Source organism: Mastigoproctus giganteus, chromosome 1 (assembly GCF_048544385.1).
Source record: "Mastigoproctus giganteus isolate SK-2022 chromosome 1, ASM4854438v1, whole genome shotgun sequence".
NCBI lineage: Eukaryota > Metazoa > Arthropoda > Arachnida > Uropygi > Thelyphonidae > Mastigoproctus > Mastigoproctus giganteus.
The window spans coordinates 28,321,798-28,345,520 of NC_143575.1; the positions used below are offsets into that span (position 1 = coordinate 28,321,798).

General features: G+C 38.9%; 1 protein-coding gene across 1 annotated transcript in view; it reads left to right on the top strand.

Annotated features, from left to right (window-relative positions):
- The first annotated feature begins 1,565 nt into the window (after positions 1 to 1,565).
- LOC150090664 (peroxisomal ATPase PEX1-like) overlaps positions 1,566 to 23,723 on the top strand; it is a 311,554-nt gene continuing 289,396 nt past the window's right edge. The window contains exon 1 of the mRNA XM_090379348.1: positions 1,566 to 1,631. Coding sequence (XP_090235474.1) covers positions 1,593 to 1,631 — 39 coding nt within the window. The 5' untranslated portion in view covers positions 1,566 to 1,592. The remainder of the gene's footprint in view (positions 1,632 to 23,723) is intronic.

Below are 23,723 nucleotides of genomic sequence, written 5' to 3' on the forward strand. Positions count from 1 at the left end.
AAAAAATACTACAGAAATAATTTTTTGCAGTCGCAAAACAGGTTTGTGGAGTAGAACTGATTTGGATCTTTGCTATCCAACCGGACAGCAAAAAGGTAGCCAAATTGTATTAAGTTTATGTAGTGAGGTATTACTCTCTCATTTTGGTTTTTCTTCTACATGCACTTCCAAAAGTGCATGTAGTATGCACTTTTGGAAACTCAAAATATGCTTTCACTTCAACAAATCTCATTATGCAAATATGAAACCACTAGTTTGATATATACTATTCTATCCGTACAGAATATGCGGTCATTTGAAAAAGAATAATATAATTAATTAGATAAGGACTAACAAGCTGAAAGTGTACTCATCTCCTGTGAGTCAAATTTAATTAAAGAAATTACTTACTTATAAAAAATTAAACTAAAGCTATGAGGCGTCAAGCTATTGTGTAATTACATGTATTCTTGGATTGGTTTGCCTATTTGCAGGAAGAAAAACCCAAGACTTACAAAGCCCGATAATAACATTCAATCGAGCCTTGAAAAAAACGTAGCTAAATTGTATTGAATATTTAGGTGAAGAATTGTATTATCACATTTCAATAAGTACCTTACTTTATCACATGTGACTAAATAATGTTGGCCAAGACTACTAGATTCATTACGACTGTACGACGTCCTTTATCTGCCGGTAGGATGACGATGGATGAGTCTTGTTTCAATGTCTTAGTAGCATAAATTAGAGTTTTCATCCCACGTCAGCAAAAAATCTAAAAGAGGCCTCTGTAAGATTTTTAAATTGTATATTTTCAGTCCCTTCCTTTGAGTCTCCGTCATTCTCCTTTAGGCTGTTTTCTCGCCGTGTGCATTGTGGGGTTTTGAAGAACGACAGTTTCGTCATAATCATCAGAGAGCCTAAATTTTAAATACACGGTTTGTACCGAGGAACAGTGCAAGTCCTTTCATATCAACGTTCTTATGAATTATTTAAAAAAAGAACATGTACTGCATGACGCTCGGAGATGGCACTAATAAATATTCTGTTATATTGATTTACTATAACGGTAATAAATCAATGAATAAAACAGAAAATATAGAATTGCTCTGAATTTCGTTTTAATGTTATTTCGAACAAGAAATGTGCCAATAAGAAATTAACACCCCTCGCCACACCGTCTCAAAGGGAACGAAATGAATGAAAAACTACACCCGCAGAAAGCCTGCAAGTGAAAAATTGGATTCAAACATATTCATGAAGCAGGAAGCTCGGAAAAATAAAAAAGTGAAGTTTTTACCTGAATTTTCCATCTTCGTAATTTTAAAAATTTGTCATCGTTTAAAAGGCACCACTGAAAACATATTTCCTTCCTTCTATTCTCACTTAAGTTATTGGAACAGCTTTTTTACTTTACATTTTCGTTAATTTATACCTGAAATATTTTGTTATAGTTTTCTGTTTTAATTTTAGGTTTCGACTGTCGGTCCTATCTCTCACTTAAGATGTGCTCTAATAGGAAAACACTTGGAATCTCTCCGATACCTCTGCTGGTGCGTTTTATTGTACAATGCAAGAATCTGATAGATTGGACGAAAATTAAGGTGAAATTAATGGAGGAAGATCTGAATCTGCATGGGTGTTCGAGGAATGTAAGTAGACTATAGCAAGATGTGACTATGTTTGCATATCTATTTTATTGTGTCATGTCAGGTAATCCACACATCAAATAAGATGTACTATCCGTAAATGAAAATTACTACCCTATGCTTGCAAAGAACTACTGCTGCTTGTCCAAAGATGCACTATAAAACTTTCAAGTTGATAGTGCATCTTTGGATGCACTATATGCTTTTTATGTTATAAAGCATATATTATATATGCTCTATAAACATATATGCACTATATGTTTATAGTGCATCTTTGGATGTACTCTCCATTTCTCTCATCTATGGATCAGTTGTTTAATGCCTTGATCATAGAAGTCTACACTTTTTTGCCTGAAACCACGATTCCACTTCATTGATGACTTCCTGAGACGAATCAAAGCGGCGTCCACGCAATGGTTTCTTCATTTCTCGAAACAAGAAGTCTGACGGTGGTAGGTCTGGAGAATAGGGTGGGTGCTGCAGTAGTTCGAAGCCGCAACGGGCAACAAAGTTGGAGAGAACATTTCATTCGACATTGCTTCTGAAAGGCGTCAGCAATCTTGGAACCCATCGTGCGGAGACCTTAGACATGTGCAGATGGTCGTGTAAAATTCTATGGACAGACCCATAACTAATTCCCACTGCATTTACGATTAAATGAATTGTAACACGTCTGTCACTTAGCACCAGCTGCTCAACCTTTGCAACCGTCTCACTGTCTGTGGATGTTGATGGCCTTCCTTCTCTTGGCTCGTCAAAGATACTTGCACGACCGAACTGGAACTCTCTTTTCCACCTTTTTACAGTATCATAGGATGGACAATTCTGCCCCTACACATCTTTCATTTCTTCGTCAATTTCCTGAGCTTTCTTGCCTTGCAAATGCAGGAACTTAATCACTACTCGATACTCCACTTGGTCAACTATAGCGTCCTTCCTCAGATTCCGGGCTCCACCTCTAGTGCCCGATCACCTACGGGAATGAAATTTCACATGTTAATTAGTGAATATGTAGACAACTTATATTAAAAAAGGCTCTTCCTGCTGATGTTTTATCTAGGTCAGGGTTCGAACTTTTTGATACCCCTCGTATGTTCTAAAGCCAATCGAGATCTAAATAAAACAATCGGGTGTTTTATATCAAAAGCTTTTACGTCTTTATCTGCCCAAACCGAAGCTTTCAATGATGAAAAGGAGTTATTAATAACTTAAAAATAAAACAATCCTGAAAGTTTAAAATTTAACAAACTACCTCTGTGCCAAAATAGCAATTGTGCTATCTGGTCCATTGCTAAGACTAATATCGGCAACTTATGTTTATCCTTACTTGCACCTCTTCTGCTCCCACCCAGGTGATTTTATAGAATACTGAAATCGATAGAGCATAGAAGCTTTCTTTCGATGAAATTCTCAGAAAATTTCTCTCCATACCATGCACATCTCATCCGGTGTCACTTTAGATTTTTTGTCACACAGAAATCAAATTAATCTTGATAATCGGAAGCCCTTTGTTATAGCGAAAATCTGATGCACTATATTTTGCACGTAGTCTTTATTTTATGCAATTGTCATTTTTCTGTTGCAAAAAATCCCCCATAAAAAGGACAAATAATAATCCATCCAATTATCATTGCCACTTCAACTCTTTTTAAAGAAATAGAGAATAAATTCAACTTTTATTTTGCCCTCGTGGTTAGCACCACGAAGAGAAAATAAAGTCGTCGCTGCCACTCTTAAGCACAGTGTCAGGGCCGGTTCAGTTTTCGACGTATTTAATAAATTTTGTCTTTAGTATCTGGTGTAATTTAGTGTACTGTATACATTTGGACGCAATGCTAGGACTAAAAACGTTAACTTCAGATAATCAGAAAATTTAGGGAATACTGCGTGGTTTTTGTATATTGTGTCGAGTGGACAATCTCCATTCTTTTTACAGTCCACATTGTACGTTCTATTTTTTTTTTTTATTTATTTATCTGACGTGCGGTTAGTGCTTTGCATCATTTTGTATATATAATTATTAATATAAAATTAAGCCATATACAAAATTATGCACAGCACTAACTGCACGTTAGTAAGTTTTTCATGGCCTGAAATTTTAATATCCCTAAATTTTTACGTATTTAAAACCATACATCCTTTAGCATCTCTCATATTGCGGAAATAATTCACAACTGGGTTTTCTTCCCTTACACTTTGGGTGTCTACTTACCCACCGATAAGGAAACAATCACCACTGAAACCGAGCCATGCGGGTCTATTGTTACTTATTCTCTGTTGAGAATGAATATCAATAGACTTATTGGGGAGGTGGCACATATTCGAAGTGGAAGATTAAACTCGTGGTGAAAGGTTTTCAATCTCAACAATATGAGATGTTGCATAATGATGTGGCTTTATGCAAACTTCGTTCAAAATGATGCAAATCACTAATTTATCTACGTTCAAAATGATGCAAAGAAATAATCGTATGTGAGTTAGTTTTCCGTAGCCTGGGGCTTTAAAATAAAACCAACTTTTTTTCGGATTTATTTATTTAACCATTTTAATTAGGCAGTTTCAACCCCTGAACATCCTAGGACAAGGAGAGTGCACATACTTATCGCCGACCGGGCTAGCCGGGTGGGTAAAGTGCCTACCTGGCAACCCAAAGGTCGCGGGTTCGAATCCCGCCTCGGGCTTGGATCACAGTACTGCAAAAACCTTGTGAGGTGCATTATGGCAACAGAAGCCGATGCGCCAACAACTAAAAAAAAAAAAAAAAAACATACCTATCGGCATCTTTATTACAAAGCACGAATCATCCAAAACTTTACCACCACATTGTGCTATGCTTATACGCTTATAATATCTACTAGCAGTCTATGTCATCTAGAAACTGATTAATAACGACCTATGGATCCACGAAGTCCACCTACGGCCAGCGGGTTGTCGAACAACCCACTGACCGTAGTTGGGTGGCAACTGAAATAAGTTGCCTCCCAGTGTGGCAGATGCAGTGAGTCTGACTAAATTCAAAGCGGAATTAGATGGTTGCCTAGTGGGAATGGGAATAGTATGAACATTCTGTTTCATCTTATTATTTCTTTTTATTTATTTATTTATTTTCATTTTTTAGTTGATGTAGATAAAGGCCGTCTCCTTGAAACATTTGGCCTTACTAACACTAATACCTTAATATTCAGTTTTTTTTTTTTACTACCAGTTATACAATTTGTACAACAGTAAGTACTGCTGTCGAGATTGCTGTAATCCCTATTAATAATTACGCTACATCTATAGAAAGGTGTGTAAAATGGGACGTGTATTGCTTGGCTACTTTAATCGGAACATGTGAGCCCTCGTGGGTAGCATAGTTAGTATAATCACCGTCCTCCCCACACAGGGTGGAAGAGACACAATGTGGCTGAGTTAGTCGGTCTTGCAGAGTTTTATTACGGAAACTCGGGTTTTTCTTCCAGCAAACAGCAAATCGAACACAGAACACACGCAATTTACAGACATTTTATATACGGAGCAATATGGCCTGATTTAGTTGCTGAGGCGCCTAAAACCCTACAACTTGGACAATGAGCTAACAGCGTGTTGGTTCACTGCTATCCGGTCAACGAGGTGCTGAAAAGTGGCACAAGCAGTAGTGAGCCATTCATGTAACAAAACTGTCCTCACTACTTGAAATTGCTTAGGCAGAGAATTGTGCTGACGAATACGCCTTTCCACTTCTTATTGGAATTAAGATTCGAATACTGAGCTTGCCAGAACAGTTGCTTGAGATCTACCTTTGTATTCCTCAATCCACCTTTCACATATGGGCGGTAGATGGTTGAATTTTCATCTTGAAAGTACCACTGTCTACAGGAGTGGATAACGTAAAGCCATCGGTTTACCTGATCCGTGACGATGTTTAGATGGGCTTCGGTGTTCACGGTACCCTAAGGGTAGAGGAGACCAGGAGGATGCCACAAAAACATACAGCACACTATTATACCTTCTCTAGTAACCTGTAATGTAGGCACACAACAGGATGGCTGCTTCGTGTGGTTTCCTCCATATGGGCACTCTTCCGTCGGTGCTGAAAAGGGAAAATCAGGATATCGAATCATCTAATCATATCCTCCTGCATTCGGCCTTTCGTATTTTCCCATTGGTGTCCAAGATAGTTTTCCATGAACCTCTCCTAGTTCCGCAGTGCATTCTTCATAGGATTCTTCGCATGGTGCAGGTGTTGATGCAGTGTGATGTGTCCACATAAATGCAGATGTTAATTGTTCTGTCGTTTGGTGATAATTGCACTTCATAAACTGCTAAAAATTGTATTTAGAGGTTAAAAGTGATTTCCCAATAAATAAACCAGACGAGCTATTTGGACTGAATATAATGCAGAGATTAAACCGGAAAAAAAAATAATAACAATGTGTAAATTTAACTTACAATTCCAGGCACTGACTTTTTAGAAAAACTTAAGAATCCAGTAAACAAAAGATAATGAACAGAGATAGACTTATTTGAAAATAAACTGAAATGTTAAAAATCGAAGAAGTGATTTTATCAGTTTGAGGGAAAAGCAAACGCAACTGATCCGACATCTTTGTATTCCTTTGGTATATTTATTTTTGTGTTCAGCACCATTCGAAAATAACTAACCTTGAGAAATATAAGATAACTTTATCAAAAAAGAATGACAAATGTGTTTGGAATAAATCTAGCTATTTTTATACAAAAATTTGAAATCCGGTCGGAACGCATACATCTTAAATCTTGTTAACAGTAAGTACTTTTAAGATCACTTTTTTGTCAAAAAAGGTAAAGGAGGGGCATTTAGTTAGACAAGAAGTATTAAGTACAAGTTGGTTTAGAACAGTTGAAAGGACTTAAAAATTTACAAAGTAAATTAGCCCATGAGGCGATAACAAATAATTCTAAAATATGATTGCAGAAAATATTATTTTACCATTCTGGCTTCTTTATTAATATATTCAGTGTATTCAGTTTATCATAAATTAGATAAGGGTTGCACTATGTTTTAGAAAACGATGAAAAAAATTATGCAAGCTTTCAACACTGAGTGTCTCGCAATCAAGAATTTTGAAACCATTTAAGTAGAGTAGACTTTTCAAGAACGAATACAAAGTTCTATTAACTTAACGTCAGAATACAAAGCTCCAACTTGTTTCTCTAAATCAATATGCTCAGCCTAGTAATCGCAAACAACAGTGCCCCAGCTCCAACAAGTCTTGATTACAGTTGAAAAGGTGTCGACAGCACCAAGTTCATTGCGCATTGTGCAAAGTGTGTCTCTATTTAAATTCACCGGTACCAGATGAGGAAAGGCTGACCTAAACGCAGCCTTATTTCAGCTAGCCATTGGACTAAGGTTAAGTTGTTGTTGTGTTCACTTTTCCGCCAAGATAACTAAGGTTGTCACTATGCGTGTCTGTAAATTGCATATATTCTATACTCAATTTGCTTTATTTGCTGCTTGAAACACTGGTTTCCAGGAACAAAAATCATGTAATTCTCGTTTGAGACCGACTAACTCAGAAAGGGCATGTAAAACGTTCCTCCCATCTCGACAGGACTCAAAGTTAAGCACTTTGAGTGTGGAAGGACGGCGATCGTAACTACTTTGTGCTAATCGTGAGACAACACAGTTCTCCTAAATGTGGAATTTGGTCAAGCGAATTGGTCATAATCGACTAGACTGCAGCTTTCTGCTGGCCATCTCGGCTCTCAAACCATGCTCACTTGCATGGTCCTATCTTTTCTCCTCTCCCCCGGCAGGGGGAGGGGACGGTATTTTCCGTCCCCTCACCTCCTTGCCACTCCTCTCTTTGCCTGGTGGGGCATGGGCCTGCCCCACTGATTATCTGGAGTCGCCTTCTCTATCGTCCCGATATTTCTGTCTTTTCCCGCCAGCCTACTGTCTCCCCCCCACTCTACCTAATACGCTAGCGTATACCCCCACATAACTTGAAAAATTTAATGACTAAATTTAATTGCGTTCACACTAAACTCATTTGGCCTTTCTACTCAATTTTCTTAATCCCCACTGAGCGAGAATTTTTATTTTATTTTATTTTATTATATAGAGTCTCTCTCTCTCTCTTTTTTTACTATTTGTCTATTATTATTATTTTTTAATTTTATTATTATTATTTTTATTATTAATATTTATTTATTTATTATTATTATTTTTTATCCCAACTATCACCAATGTGTGTCTTTTTTTCGGGTTGGGTTTTTTTTTTTTTGCCCTCTCTCACTCCTTTCTTTTCCTCTGGAATGAACCCCACAGGATCCTGGTCCACCTTTTCGTATCACTAGGTAGGTCAGAGTCTCTTTTGAGACATTACGTGCTCTGCTGGAACTGGCCCACCTTCTCGTAGTGTGGACGAGTACCCAGAATCATCTGTCGAGGTGACTGATGCTTCTGGGTAGCCAAGCGGCCAAAATAACAACAGAACACACACAGCATGCACACAAACCTACAACAACACATTTCTGACCCAATTACAGTTGATTCTGCTCTTCACAGAGACACGAGGAGGAGTTGAACAGACGTTCTAGGTGCCTCCCTATACATATACACGTGTTCACGTAGAGAAATATATAAATATACTTGTCTGCGGGGTGGTACAGTGGTACCGTCACTGTCCTCACACCTGGTGGAAGAAGGCCCGCGTTCGAATACCGTCGATGACGCGAGGAATTTTTATGGGCATTTTTTACTCCGTGGCGGCTAAGTTCGTCGGTCTCGGACGTAGACAGCAGGGTCCCCCCCCCACGGAACCCTGGGTTTTCGTCCAGCAAAGCAGGAAAATCGACCAAAGAACACACGCAATTTACAGACATAATACACATGGGTAGTTGAAGTGACTTTCTAGGTAACCCTAATAAATAGTTTTGTTTTTTTTAGAGAAATATATTTCTCTTATCGGCATCTGTTACTGTGCATAAATTTCAGACCAACAACATAAAGTTTGTAACATTGTATTTGCAGAGAACCCGACCTATTCCGTATAGTGTGAACAGGATTATAATCACTGTGCTATCTGCGAGAATTGCTAATCAGATAGACATATAGACAGAAGACACTACACTGCTCGACAAAATTAACAGAACAAAATGTTTTGCATGAATATTTTATTGTGAACAGTGTGGCCGAAGGCGAATATTTGATATAATACGCATCCTGACATGCAAATTCCGAGTATCCAATAGAAATCGATCTATCACCTTACAGAGCCGCAAATTATTCATGCCTATAAAAACACGGGTTGCGACCACATCACTTCATTCCGATGTTTTTTGGCTTGCTTAGTGGGACAGCTACATCTCCAGTACTCAGGATGGCAATTCATCGCGGCCGGGCAGTCACAGGCGGAGGTGGCATGTTGGCTTAATGTGTCATGCAGCGTCGTCTCGGCACGGCACTAAGGAAGCAGTTTCAGGAGCCAGGAACCATTAAAAGCTGGCCAAGGTCGCCCGAGGGCTAAGTCAACCTGAAGAGACCGCTATCTAGCTCTAACAGCAAGACGGAAACCTACGATGTCCTATTGTCAACTGTCTCTTGAGGTTGCTGCAGCCATAGGTGAAAACATTTCCAATCAGACTGTGTTAGGAAGGCTCAATTCAAGTGGACAGTATGCAAGGAAGCCAGTGGTTTGCATACCATTAACCCCTGTCTCCGCGAGTAGCACAGTGGTATTGTCACCGTCCTCCTCAACGGGTGGAAAAGACCCGTGTTCGAATCCCGTCGATGACGCGAAGAACTTTAGTGGGGGTGTTTCACTCGGTGGCTGAGTTAGTCGGTCTCAGCGTAGAGAGCATAATTTTTTCGTCCATCAAAACAGGCAAATCCACCAGAGAACGCGCAATTTACCTACAAAATACAGGTTTATGTATTAAATTACGGGTAATGCTAATATAATAATTAATTAATTAATACTATTAACCCCGAACAACCGCAGAACTCGTCGAAAGTGAACATGTGACTTGGTGCCTTGACAAATACGGCACAGTTCTGTTCTCTGATGAGTTCCGTTTAGTCTACAAACAGATTCTAGGCGTTATTTCATCTAGGGACAAAAAGGAATGCTGTACCATCCCTCCAACATCAGAGAATGGGAGACTTACAGTGGAGGTGGTATTCTCGTATGGGGCGGAATAATGATCAGCCGCAGCACCCGTCTTCATGCTTTTAATAAGAGCAACGCACACTATGTGCGAATTTTTAGGGGTGGCCCAGATTTTCTTTTCATGCACGACAACGCCACTGTACATAGAGCTCGCTTGGTGGAGGAATATCTTGAAACTGACGATATTTCTCCCTTGGGAGTCGCATTGCATACCGACATCCAACTCCACGGTCACTTGGTGAGCTAAGGTCTGCGCTGATGGAAGAATGAGATTCTTTGCAACAAATCATATAGACTAGTGTTACCTAAACTGGGTCCGCGAAACGGTGGTCGACCATATATATATATATGCATATGTGTATGCATATAACATATGTAAATGTTATATATAGGGTCGGCAACTTTTTTTGATTTTTGAAGGAGTCCGTAAACTCTTTTTGATTTTTGAAAGGGTCCGTAGATCTCAGTAGTTTGAGAACCACTGATATAGACCTTATATCGAGCATGGTTCACCACTGTCAGGCCTGTTTAGCCGTTTAAGGAGATCATACGCCGTACTGAAGTCGTGTGACCATTTTTTCAAGCATCTTGTATCGCCTTCTGTAATGTGACCTTTTTTTGGCAATTCTTATACAACCCCTATAAATGTTCCTGATACCTGTCCGCAGTTTCTCGCTTTCTCCTCATTTCATCGTTATTCTATGGTACACAACCATACGAAATTTTTCACGCTTCATCGCAAACTACACGAGTTACACCACGTTTTCTATGTGTTCTGTTAATTTTGTTCAACACTGTATATGTCTCTAGGCAATCTGGTGGGTAGCACAGTTGGTATAATCACTGTCCTCCCCCACACCGAGTGGAAAAGACCTGAACTGAATTCTCGTCAATGACTCGAGGAATTTTTATGGCTCTTTTTCACAACATGGCTGGGTTAGTCGGTCTCAGACGACGCGTGGGAGTCGTTAACATAATAATTAAATTACCTGAACATCAAGTACGTCGATTTCATGCATTCAGCCTAATTAAACCTTTATTGAAAATTAAAAAAAAAGAAATTTCCCGGAATCCGGGGTTTTTTCGTCCAGCAAAACAGAAAACTGACCAGAGAATTCATGAACTTTGCACCTCTGTATTCCCACGTCTACACAGCATTTATAATTAGTGGTCAGACCTACTTCCATTCTCCAGACTGTGCTTCCTGCATAGTTATTTCCTGAAAATTACAATCAACAGACATGAAGTCCAGTGTCATGTTCTGCCTGCCTCTATTATTCCTGATCCTTATGTGTCTTCAGAACTTATAATGAGCATAAACACCCACAGCACTTCTGAATCGTGTAAGAGAACGAAATGCTATTGTAATCTGAATAAAAGTAAATATTTAGCCGAGGAGAAACTTGAGTGTAGCCTAGCAGCTATGATCTCTTAATCTGTTTTGCAGGAGCACTCGATCATATTTCGGACAAAGTACAGGCTGACATTCCACTCTGTCTCCTCACGATGCCAAACTCATTCCGAAAGTAACATAAGTAACAAGAGATTTTTCGGATGACGTTATTCTTTTATGTTAAAGTTCAGCTACTATACTGAAATTTGCTTATTTTCTTTTCTCTTCTGAATATGAAGCAGGGCATAAAGTTCGGTTATAAAGCCCTCTTTTCTTTTTTAATTTAATTTTCAGTGTGCAAACGGCGGGACTATCTTCCATATGCTGTAACGATATAACAGGCATTAATGAAATCGTAGTTTGCAACGGTAAAGAAAAAAAAAACTGTCGTATTAGAGTTACGGGAGAACAACCTCATCAACCCATGTGTATTAGTCCATAAATTGCGTTTTGTATTATCTGGCCAGGTTTCCTGTTTTACTAGATAAAAAAAACACAAAAACTCGAATTTCAGGAGGAAAACCTTGCCGTCCTCTCCTGAGATCAACTAACTCAGCCACGGAGCAAAAAAGCCCATGAAATTTTCTCTTGTCATTGACGGTATTCGAACCGGGGTATTTGCCATGTGGTAGTGGATGGAGACGGTGTTTATAACCACTATGCTACCCACAAGTTACCGTAATCGAAAAAATAAATAGCCTTTTCACAATGGCATTATTCTCTCAACGAATTTCCTCTAGTGTTGCACTTCTCGTTAAAGAAATCGTTGTTTAAAACGGCCGCAGTAGCCGAATGAAAAAACGCGAGGGTTTGACATTGGGATTTACCGTGTCTCTTTCTTACGTGACTACTAAATACTGCACTGCTCTTGTATTCTCTCTGTTTTGTAAACTCCTCTGACCCTATGTTGCCATCTTGGAGCATACGCAGGAAATTTATTCTTTTTATTTTTATGTGTAGTGCATTATAAGGGAAATTTTTATAAACTTTATATTCTCTATACCCTCACAATAAGAGGGTATAGAGAATATAAATGGGTTCTGCAATAAACCATACTTGTTTCTAAAAGGTAATAATTCTAAACAATAAACCTACTTTGTAACATATACGAGTGCTCAAAAGGAAAGAAACAAACACACAAAAATGCGAATGCATTTTTAAATATATACAAAAATAAATCCAAACGTTCGCCATTCATGAAACAAAATAATCTCCGTTTATAAAATAGAAACAACGAAATGATGCAAGTTCTTAGTGGTCGCCTTAATTGAGCTAACCGGCTACGACGACCGTTTCTTTTCAAGTCATGTTCTGCGTATGAGGTACCTGCTTCCAAAGCGAGAGCAAGTCCCACTTGTTTACATCAGGGAGAACTAAAAGTAAATAGACTAAAGTAGCAAGGATCACCCTAACTGTCGTCTCCAGATTTTTCTCCAGACCAGCTGTGCTACGGTTGACAGCATCCTCTTCAATAAACCTTCATGAGTAACTCATGGTGTTTCTAGTTGCTTTTCACAGACCAAGCATTCAATAAAAGCATGTTGCTTCTTATGGGCATTCACAGAAGCAACCATGTTTAAGAACTGCTATAGCAACACCATCTGTGAGAAGCCTATGTCATTTGCATAAATAAGGAGGTTAGTTGACCGTAAGCGCATTGGCAACTTATGTCCCGTTGTGTCGTATATAATATGTCTGTAAATTGCGTGTGTTCTGTAGTCGATTTGCTGTTTGCTGAACGAAAAACCCGAGTTTCTGGGAGAAAAAAAAATCAAGCTACCCTCGCCTGAGACCGACCAACTCAGCCGTTGTGAAAAAGGCCCATAAAAATTCCTTGCGTCATTAATGAGATTCGAATTCAGGTCTTTTCCACTCAGTGTGGGGAGCACGGTGAATATACTACTTTGCTACACACGAGGGCGCGTAATAAGAAACAGTAAAGATATACATATACAATGCTGTAGAATTAATATAACTTTGTAAAAAAACCGTGTGGAATTACTTTTGGAGTGTCTTTATTGCAATCAGCGAAAATAAGTAAATTTTACAGTATGCCTGATGCAATGCCCATAAGAGCAAAAATGCTAGGGGTTAAATGGTAGTGCCCTCCCACTACCCCGTATATTAGTGAGCTTATAATGATTCTGTTCTGGTTGATTCATATCTGACTGCGAGAGCTAATTAATATATTCTTGAAATATGGAAACGTTTTGACAGTGAACCTTGTACAGATGTATGAGATTACAGAGTTAAGAGACTTTCGGAAATATCCTTTACATTCAATTGAGTCTAGAAAGGCTGGCTGGTCTTGAACCGTTGCTGGTGTTTCACAAATACTCACTGACGTAAGTTGCAAAAAGTGTTGAAGACATCATCTAGGCCAGGGTCATGTGGTGTGAAAAAAATAATTAAAAATATCCACAAATTTCAAAGAATTAAATAGTTTAAAAGTCATGTATAGTATAATAACCAGTTTAAAAGTATTGTCATAGATCCAGTTCACAGCATTAGCAGGTGAAGCGGAACAAATACATTCCGTGGCTTGAGTGAAGTGGATCAGTTGTATTCTGCGGCTTGAGAGAAACGGATCAAGGAAGTAATACACAAAAAGGCTTGTATAAACTCATTTGGCCCGCTGAATGATACTCCAGCTAGTTAGCATGGTTGAAATGTATTAAATTAAAATGCATGAAGCAATTTTAAAAACTCGTTGTCGATGTGGAATCCATACGGTATGGAAAAATAGCGATCGTGGTTACTATTCTAATTGTGAAAACTGAATATATGCAGGGTGTTCGTTTTAAAAGTAAACCCACATTATTGGTGTAAAGTACAACGCTACCAAGTAGCGATCAGTTGATGTATGTATGTGAGGACGCTAATGGAGAATACTAACGTAAGTGGAGGAAGTGACAGTTTTGTATTTCAAAAGTGTTCAGTCTGTTACAATTTGTGTTTGAAGTCGCACTCGTCATTAGAGGAGAATAAAATCATGCCGTATATCATTGAGCAACCTACTTTTTAGTGAAAATCTTACAGTGAGTGCCAACAAAAATTTGTTGACAACTTTCAAGATAATAAAAAGTTACGTGAGTGTAGATCAGTTAGAAGGAGAAACATGAAAGAAGCTATGTTCTTACACTACACTTTATTTATAGACTAAATTAGAAAACAACTGAAATTAGAAAAACAACTTTGTTTTTGTTTTTGACTTTGTTTTAGACGTATCAGCGAGTTAGGCCATATTGCGTTGTATATATTTTCTGTAAATGCGTGTGGTCTCGTGGTCGGTTTGCCTGTTTGCTGGACGAAAAAACAACATGCTAACCTCGTCTGAGACCAACTAATTCAGCCACGTTGTAAAAAAGGCCCTAAAATTCCTCACGATTCGAACTCAGCTCATTTCCACCCGTTGTGTGAGGACGGCGATTCAACCAACTGTGCTACCAGCGAGGGCAAACGGGCTTGCAATCTCCAAAAAAATTTCTATGGAAGCTCAGCATTCAAAAGGTTGGTTGTTGAAGGGCAAAAGTGCTCAACCTTTTGGAAGTCGCGGGCCAATTTGAAAATTTGGTACACGTCGCGGGCCATACAATAGACAAATCTTATATACCGATTTTAGGCTCAAATTCAGAAGCAACACCTAAGGGAAAAACCACTTAAAACCATGCACTTTATTATAATGTGATTCTTTTAATTTTTTTACTTGAAAATATTGCACTTGAGAGTTGCTTCTGAATTCAACCCCATGTAATAACTTTGTTTTATAAACCTAGGGATCGTTGAAACTTTAAAAGAACGAAACCAACTGCATTTATATACAAATTTTATTGTAATAGAATAGCAATGAAAGGGATGAAAGATTCAGTTAATGAGAAACTGACTCTGTTTATTTTTTACTAAATAATTCAATATCAGGAACTATTTCTGTGGTAGCTAATCGGAGGCAGTGCTCCAGATGACAATCAGTAATTTTTGTCCTCAATTTTGACTTGGAGTGCTTCATTCTAGAAAACATCTGTTTCATAAATACGTGCTTCCGATGAGGGAAAAGATTCTTGCCGCATACATTCTTTCTTAAATTGACAAATTTTCCCTTTTCTACATATTTTTGGTAAAATTCTAGGAGAGACACTTCATCAAATTTGATTTTCAGGTTGAGTCATATGGAAGGTCAATGATTTCCATTTGGAGGTTCCCTGGATTCTCCATCGCATTCACAGAGAAGGTGTTAGTTACCACGTTGAGCGCGGTAACTTTATTGAGTGCGGATATCTTGGAACCGCTCTTGGAACTCGGTCTGGAGCTGAGATATTACAGCCACTTATTGAGGAGCATATTTTGCAGATTGCAATTTCAACATTCCTTGGAAATGAGTTAAATTCTGGTCTTGAAGTTAGCACTTAAAGAGTTCTAATTTCATCTGAAAAGCTTTGATGTCATTAAACAGGACATGCACCAGTTGATCTTTTGACTGGAGGTTCAAATTTAACTCATTCAAATGAGAAGAAATGTCCGTAAGGAAGGCAAAGTCGGCCAACCACTTCGGATCGTCGAACTCTTCTGGTACTGGCTTGTCTTTTGCTGTCGTGAACTCTTGGATGGCATCTTTCAACTCAGAAGTCCTCGTGAGCACTTTTGAATGGATTGACCATCGCACGTCGGAGAAGTAGACAACATCGCCATGATCAGCATCCCATTCCGTCTGTAGAAAATTTTGAAACTGTCGATGATTCAAACCCTTCACTCGGATGAAATCACAATGTCTGTGATGACTTTTATGACATTTTCAAAACCGAGAGATTTGGCAAACTAATTTTCCTGGTGAATGATACAATGGTAGCAGGTAAATCTGCTAGTATCTATTTCTTGTTCTTTTTTTAAAAGTGCTACCAATTCCCCTTTTGTTCCGACCATAGCTGGGGCTCCATCCGTCGCCAACCCTGTGAGGTTTTTCAAACTGAAATGATATCTAGCAAGAGTCGTTTTCGTAGCTTCCAGAATATCTGTTCCCTTCGTGGTTCCTTTCAAGGGACATAAAGCCAACAGTTCTTCAAAGACTTTAAATTCGTCGTCGATCCCACGAATAAAAATAGCCAACTGAGCTGTATCGGTTAAATCCGTGCTTTCATCCAATGCCAATGAGTAAAATTTGCATGCTAGCAACTTTGTTTTCAATGTCTCCTCAACATTCAATGCCAGTTCTACTCTCCTAGGAACAGACATTCGAGACAAGCTTATCTTTTTGAAGGCATCAGCTTTGTTTTGACACACAACTTCAGCTGCTGCTACAAGGCACTCCTTCACAAATTCTCTGAAATTCACAAATTCACAAATTCTTCAGAAAATAGTTTTGACCTTTTGGCAATTTTTTGAGCAATGATATAACTAGCTTTGACATAACTCTCAGCATCCTCTGATACTTTCTTAAAAACTGATTGTTGCAATTTTAGTGATTTTTTCAGAAGGTTCAGTTTGTCTGTGCGTATCTGACCCTGGAGACTAACGAACTAGGTTGCACGTTTCATGTCATAATGTCTTTTCAAATTGTATTCCTTGACAGTGGATGTTGATTCCTGACATATTAAACAAACAGGCTTTCCATCAGTTTCCACAAAGAAATATAAATCAGTCCATTTTTCGCTGAAATTGCGAACAACTTCACTGTAAACACGTTTTTTGCTGGTATTCGCCATTTTGAATTTACTAGGACCTCTTATTACCGTTGTTATATTTTTACATAACAGTGGTAATTAAAACTTCACTAAATTATTAAATTCACTTAGCTTTATTTTTACAACACTCAAACAACGTAATAAAAACTAAATAATTATTAATATTAGTCGTTAATAATCGAAAGTTCGGAAAGAGCGCGTCACGACATCGAATTCTAACTGACTGAATGACTAAAATCCATGGCAGCGAAAGATATATATATATATATATACACCTTGACAGTTTCTAGAAAGGTCCTGAGACTCGAAAATACTTTTCTGGTAAACACTAGAACTATAATGTACAAAAATGTAGCAGTGCCATTTGTGGGTGCTCGTTGAGAAGCTGAGCTTTCCTGCTTAATCGATAGGTGGCACAGGAGTTGCTACACTCCATTTTGCCTATTATATATATTTTTTAAAAATATTTTTTTGAAACTTCGTTGTATTCGCTGGCCATAATTAAGGGTCCAGTGGGCCACAAGTGGCCCGCGAGATATGGTTTGTGCACCCCTGTTGTAGGGTTTTGGGCACATCAGCAAGTTAGGCCATATTGCGTCGTATATAATATTCTGTAAATTATTATTATTATTATTATTATTATTAACATCTTTTTATTTCCACTTCAGTGGGCACCCCAAGAACGGCCTGGTTCGGCTAGAGGGGTGTATATAATAAATATTCAAATTATATAATAAATATATAAACACATTAAATTATATGAACACACATTGTATTTACAAGTAAGCTGACATGATCGAACAGTGGTTTTCAACCGGGGTGCCGCGGCACTTTAGGGTGCCGGAAAAACATTCCAGGGATGCCACGTAATTTGGGTTTAAGTTACTTAAACTTATTATTATTTTTTTAATTTATATGTTTATTTCATTATAAAAAGGTGTACAGTATCTTTTTAATTTTGTGATGATCTATAATTGATGTCTACTTAGTACCTCTGTATAAAGAATAAAATTATATACAGTATATATATAATTTGTATTATGAAATGTAATTTTTATAATTATATTATTGTAATAAATATCATATAACATATATTTAATATATATATATATATATATATATATATATATATATATATATATATATATATATATATATATACAGGGAGAGAGAATCGGATCTAACGGGCAGAAATTTGAGTAGGGGCGGCCGCAAAATAAAATAAATTACTTAGGGGTGCCGTTATTAAAAAAATGTTGAAAACCACTGTGATAGAACATTGAAGTTTCAAAACTGTGAAGGTGGTACATACAGCCAATAGTTCTACTTTGTACAGTTCTTTCAGGGTGTCCTGTCTGTAGCGCTTCGAACTGCAGAAAGCTGAGGCATCGATTCCGAGGGAGTTATTGGTCCGACCGTATTTGCCGGAAACACTGATCCTAGGTATTGCAGGTTTTGTAGTGAAGATCGTGGACAAGGTGTTGCATTGCACTGGGTTCGTTGGATAGTCCGAGAGTTTGTCGTCACTTCCCAAATGTCGGGTGAGTCCATTCGGCCACAAAGGAGTTGAGTCAATGTGTGCAGGTTCCTCTCCTTGATGATGGTTCCCATGGTTTCAGGCCGAGGTTTGCATAGAGCACGCTCAGAGATGGTAAAAGGGTGGCCCATCACCCAGTTTAACCATCTCAGGAGCCAATACTCTGTCCCAAGAAATCTCTTGAGTTGAGCAGGAGAGGCCCCTAACCAAAGCACAGATGCATAGAGTAGTACGGGGATCAAATTTCTTTGGACGTAATCCAAGATGAAATGTCGAGGCCTAAGACTGACCAGCTCCTGTCGGATTGCCCAGAGAGCACCAAGCGTTTTCTGCCTGGCCATTTCGAGGTGGTCTTTGAAGGTTAGTCTGTCATCCCACTTCAACCCTAAATCGGTGTGAGAGTTTATCTTTTCAATGACGGTCCCGTTGATTTTAAGTGTAATTTCATTCTTTGTCTTCCTTTTTGTGAAGGTCGTCAGAGCTGCTTTCTGAGGGTTCAACTTTAGTCCGAGACATCGTAGATAATCCTGAAGTTCAACCAGGACGTTCTGCGTTTTAAAGGCGACTGCATCTGCTTTTGCTGGATCATCTAATGTGACGAGCATCTTGAGATCGTCAGCATATGAGAGGAGGTTTGGGTGCTTCGCAAGGAAGGGCTCCAAAGTAGTGACAAAGAACCATGAGGAAAGAACTCCCCCTTGTGGGATGCCGACAGAGGTCGTGATGGTACTATGTTCTCTGGTAGATTTTATGTTTGCTACACAAAAAACCCGAGTTTTCTGGAGAAAAAACCAACGCTACCTTCATTAGCATTAGTAGAGGCATATTATGCAAGAAAGCAAGCTTATGCAGCATCAGCCAAAAAAAAAAAAAACCCCACTCCAATTTCACCCCTCCGTTTGTTCGAAATACCTGTCCAGCTGAGCCTTAAATTTATTTAGGCTATCAACTTCCACAACAAGGGATGGAAGTCTGTTCCACCATCCAACTACCCGCTGGCTAAAGGCAAATTTCCGCACATCTATCCTACATCTGTCTTTCATCAATTTGAATTTATGCCCTCTCAGGTGATTATTCTGAGCAAGAGGAAGAATCTCATCGGCATTGAGCATGCTCAAACCATTCAAGGCTTTATACACCTCTATCAGATCACCTCGCCGGTGCCTAGTCGCCAGACACTGTAATTTGCAAAACTTAAGTCTTTCTTCATAAGAGCAACCCTTTTTTTCATTCACTAATCTTGTTGCCCTTCTCTGTACTCGTTCCAGCAGCTCTACATCCTTCTTGAAATGAGGCCTCCAGACCTGTATACAGTACTCTAGGTGTGGCCTGACCATTGCCTTATACAAGGGAATAATCACCTCCTTATCCCTGCTAGAAAAATTCCTGTATATCATTGACAAGACACCATGAGCTACTCTTGCAGCCCGTCTGCACTGCTCAGAGAACTTCATATCTGCCTGCACAATTATCCCCAGGTCCTTTTCATTCTCTACCACTGTCAGTGTAGTACCACAGAGTTGATACGTTGCTCTGGGGTTGCTGTTTCCCATATGAAGTACTTTACATTTGTCAATGTTAAACTTCATTTGCCACCGCTCAGCCCACCTGCTCAACCTTTCCAGATCCTGTTGCAGCAGCATAGCGTCAGTAGTGTCCTTAACAACCCTGCCAACCTTTGTATCGTCTGAAAACTTGGATATTAAACTTCTCCTGAGATCAACTAACTCAGCCACATAGTGAAAAAGATCCATAAAAATTCCTCGCTTCATTGATAGTATTCGAAGTCAAGTTTTTTCCACCGGTTTGGGGAAGACAGTGATTTCTAGCTGTGCTTTTTGGACGTTAGATGGAGGGTATGACAAACTGCAAAGGATAATCACCCTGACATCCTGGTCCAACCAAAACAGGAACGTGTCAGGAGTGTTTTGGTGCGGAGCTGTTTTCCTGGGAGATTATACCAACTGTGTTACCCACGAGGGCCAGTCAAAAGGAAATATCATTTGATTCAGCTCGTTCGTCGTAAGGAAATATCTAAAACTTTGTCTGTACCGAATCTACAGTATGCATGATCTTCAATTTCAGAGTAATGTTAAAAGATTACGGTACGGTACTGTCGCTGGTTTAAAAGTTTACTTCGCCGTTAAGATAGTGTATAGTGTATTCGTGTCTAACGGCACCAGGGGGTTTCCTCCATATCCGCGTTGCTTTCATTATGGGTGTGACAGTTCACTGTAAAGGCCACAGATTTAAAAGCACCGTTAAGATATTGAAATTTTGTATAAGATGTCACTGACGAAGCATGGTTTCACCTTAGTGGCTACGTCAACAGTCAAAACTAGAGAATACGGAGCGCTGAAAATCTGCACATTTTTTTGCGAAACCCATTTATATGTCTAAAAAATCGGTGTTTGGTTTGGCATATCTCGAAGCACAGTTGGGCCCATATTTTTTGAACAAACTGTCACCTCTGATGCCTAACAAGGCATTATAATGCAGTTTAATACATTACTATAGAAAATAAAAGCACTCAAACAGAAATGCCTGCGGGCATCCGGAGCGAATCGCGACTTCATCGTTTGTACAGCCTGTGGCATGTATTCTAAGGCTGCTCTAGGTCCTCTAGTAGACAGACCTAGTTCATCTGGCGATTCTCTTCTTTGCAACCGATGTAAGGGGTATAGCGATCTCCAATTAGAACTTGGTGATTTACGAGAATTTGCGTCACTGAAGAAACGACTGCTTGCCCTAGGAACAAATGTTATTGGGAGTTCGAAAAGGACTCGTCTCCAGACCTGTCAAGTGATTCACCCCCGATTTGGGACTCAGAAAAGAATAGTCAAGCCCAGTCTGCTCTGGTGGAAGGTGATCTAGTTTTATTGAGCGACTCTATTGTCAGGAAAACGGGTAACATTTTTTTGTAATAAAGATAGGTGGTCTAGAACCAGGGTGTGTTTGTCAAGGGCAACAATTGTTAATTTTGCCAACAGACTGTCAGGTTTTAAAGGAGATAAAGAGAGAATTATTATTCATGTGGAGACTAACGATATTAAGCGTGCACGACCTGAACCATCTGTTGGAAAAATACAAGACTTTGCTGAAAAAATGCCGCGAGTTAGGTCAGAATGTGAAAGTGTCTGCAATACTGCTCAGACACGATAGAAGGGATTATATGCTGAAAGCCTTATGGATTGACTTGAGGAAATCTGCAATGCTCTATGGGGGGGGGGATTTTTATCGGCGTGGCCCGCATTTGTTGCCACCTTAAGAGTTCAGGGAAACTGCCAGTTAGTAAGTGCAAAGAAGCCACAGGCTGTTGCTGCCCTGGCTAAAAAAAAAAAAAAAAAAAGATTTTTTTCTGAATATGGGAGTCTTTCAGCTGGGATCCAGTAGATTCCATTATTTTAAACGATACCTTAGGAGTTCTGCCTGGATTTAGTTAGACCCAAGTTTCTCACTAAGTCATCCAAATCTTTCAGGATTGGGAAAAGTGGCACTTTCCTTGAACAGGTTTTTGGCGTGTTATTCCAAGTATCCTGTTCACCAGATTCATCATCCAATTCTGATGACCCCTCTCTGAAAGGATTTTCGAGATTAGCGGGTATTCATTAGGTGGCAACAGAGATGGTTTGTGGGCTCACTCCATATTCAAGGTATGACAAAAAGCTTAGACTGACCAGTGCCACGAAATCGCCCCTCTAATGTTGACATCTAACTACCACAGCAGAAATGAGGTGCCCACAAATTTCAAAATAGGCTTAATACCATGCAATGCTTATTTCCAAAGATGTTATGCTTCACCTGCTTCAGATCTATATAAAATTATTATACCGACTCTAGACGCTCTTATAATATATATCAAGTATTGGCACTCACTAGTAATACAGTACATTTATTTAAATGTTATAAAAATATAAAACTTCAACTGTCGCTCTAATATTGACAACAGAGGAAAACAAATGGCACCGTTGGATTTACAAATACGCACAGTTAAATACTGTATAAACTTTTTTTTCAAATAGTGTTACTATCTTGAAAAAAATGTATAAGAGAGTTCACCAAAGAATGTGTAAATTAGATGCATTTTTTGTTGGTTTCCCATATTTTTAGAATTAAAAAATCCAACTTTCTTAGAGCGAAAAAACATGCAACCTTCCTCCTGGATTTACTGGCTTGAACAGATGCAAAAAAAATCCGTAAAAGATTCTCCAGCCCCGAGAGAAATTGAATCCGGATTGGTTTTACATGTGTATGAACAGCGATTGTAGTAACTGCCAGTCATGACGTCCAAGATGTATGTCAAGAGGCGATTATTGAATTTTTTTTTTTTTTTTTTTGTTTGTCGAGTATTGAGTAAGGTAGATAAATTGTGGAAGCGCGGAAGAGGAGAAAGAACCTTGATCCACAACTATGTCAAGTGGTAGTTAATGATAAGAATACTGAAGAGAAAGTCAATAAGATTCAGAGCGACTATACCCAGGAGACAGAGAAATAAAGAAAAAACAATTTCTATATATTGTATAATTTTGCTGTTTGCTGTTTCATCGATTATGTTTTGGCACTTATTCTAATATTATATGGAAAATTAGCTAATTTTCCGCTTATAAGATCTTTGTGATCTAATCCCCCCCCCCTCCCCAGAAGTACAGAGGAGAATCCGATGTATTTGTGAAGAGAACATTTTAATTTCAGTGGCTGGTATCAACGCAATGCCAAATTTCAGTCGCCATCCCCTTTACAGCTATGGCATTTGCAGTTCGATACAAACAAAATTTACGGTCTACTCTTCTCTACCAAAGTACACCTCTCCAAAAAAGTATAGAAAACACGTCATTTTCCACGGTGACGTCATTTACACTCATTTCAATAGCTTGTCAGTCCCCTTTGGCCGTTATAATGGACTGCAACCTGTATAGTCTACTTCTCTAGCATAACGATAACCAGTTGAGCAACCGATGAAGGGCGTGTTGGTCTGACCCTCACATGATATTCCAGTACTTCTCATGTTTCATTGGGTTCAAATCGGCACTCTTCGCCGTCCATTCCAACTACTTTTTTATATTTGTGTCTATGAGCACTATTCTCAAATAGCACTGAGCACTGTCGGTATAGCACGGAATCATCCTATTATAACGAACATGTCTGCACCAAAGAGATGCCACACCGATGGGAGTTCTGTTTGTGTGAATGAGAATAAAAATCTCTCATGTCATTGACGGGATTCGAACTCAGGTCTTTCCATAAAAATTCCTCGCGAATTTTTATGGGTCTTTTTCACAATGTAGCAAGGTTAGTTGGTATCAGGCGAGGGTAGCATGATTTTTATCTCTCGAAAACTCAGGTTTTTCGTCC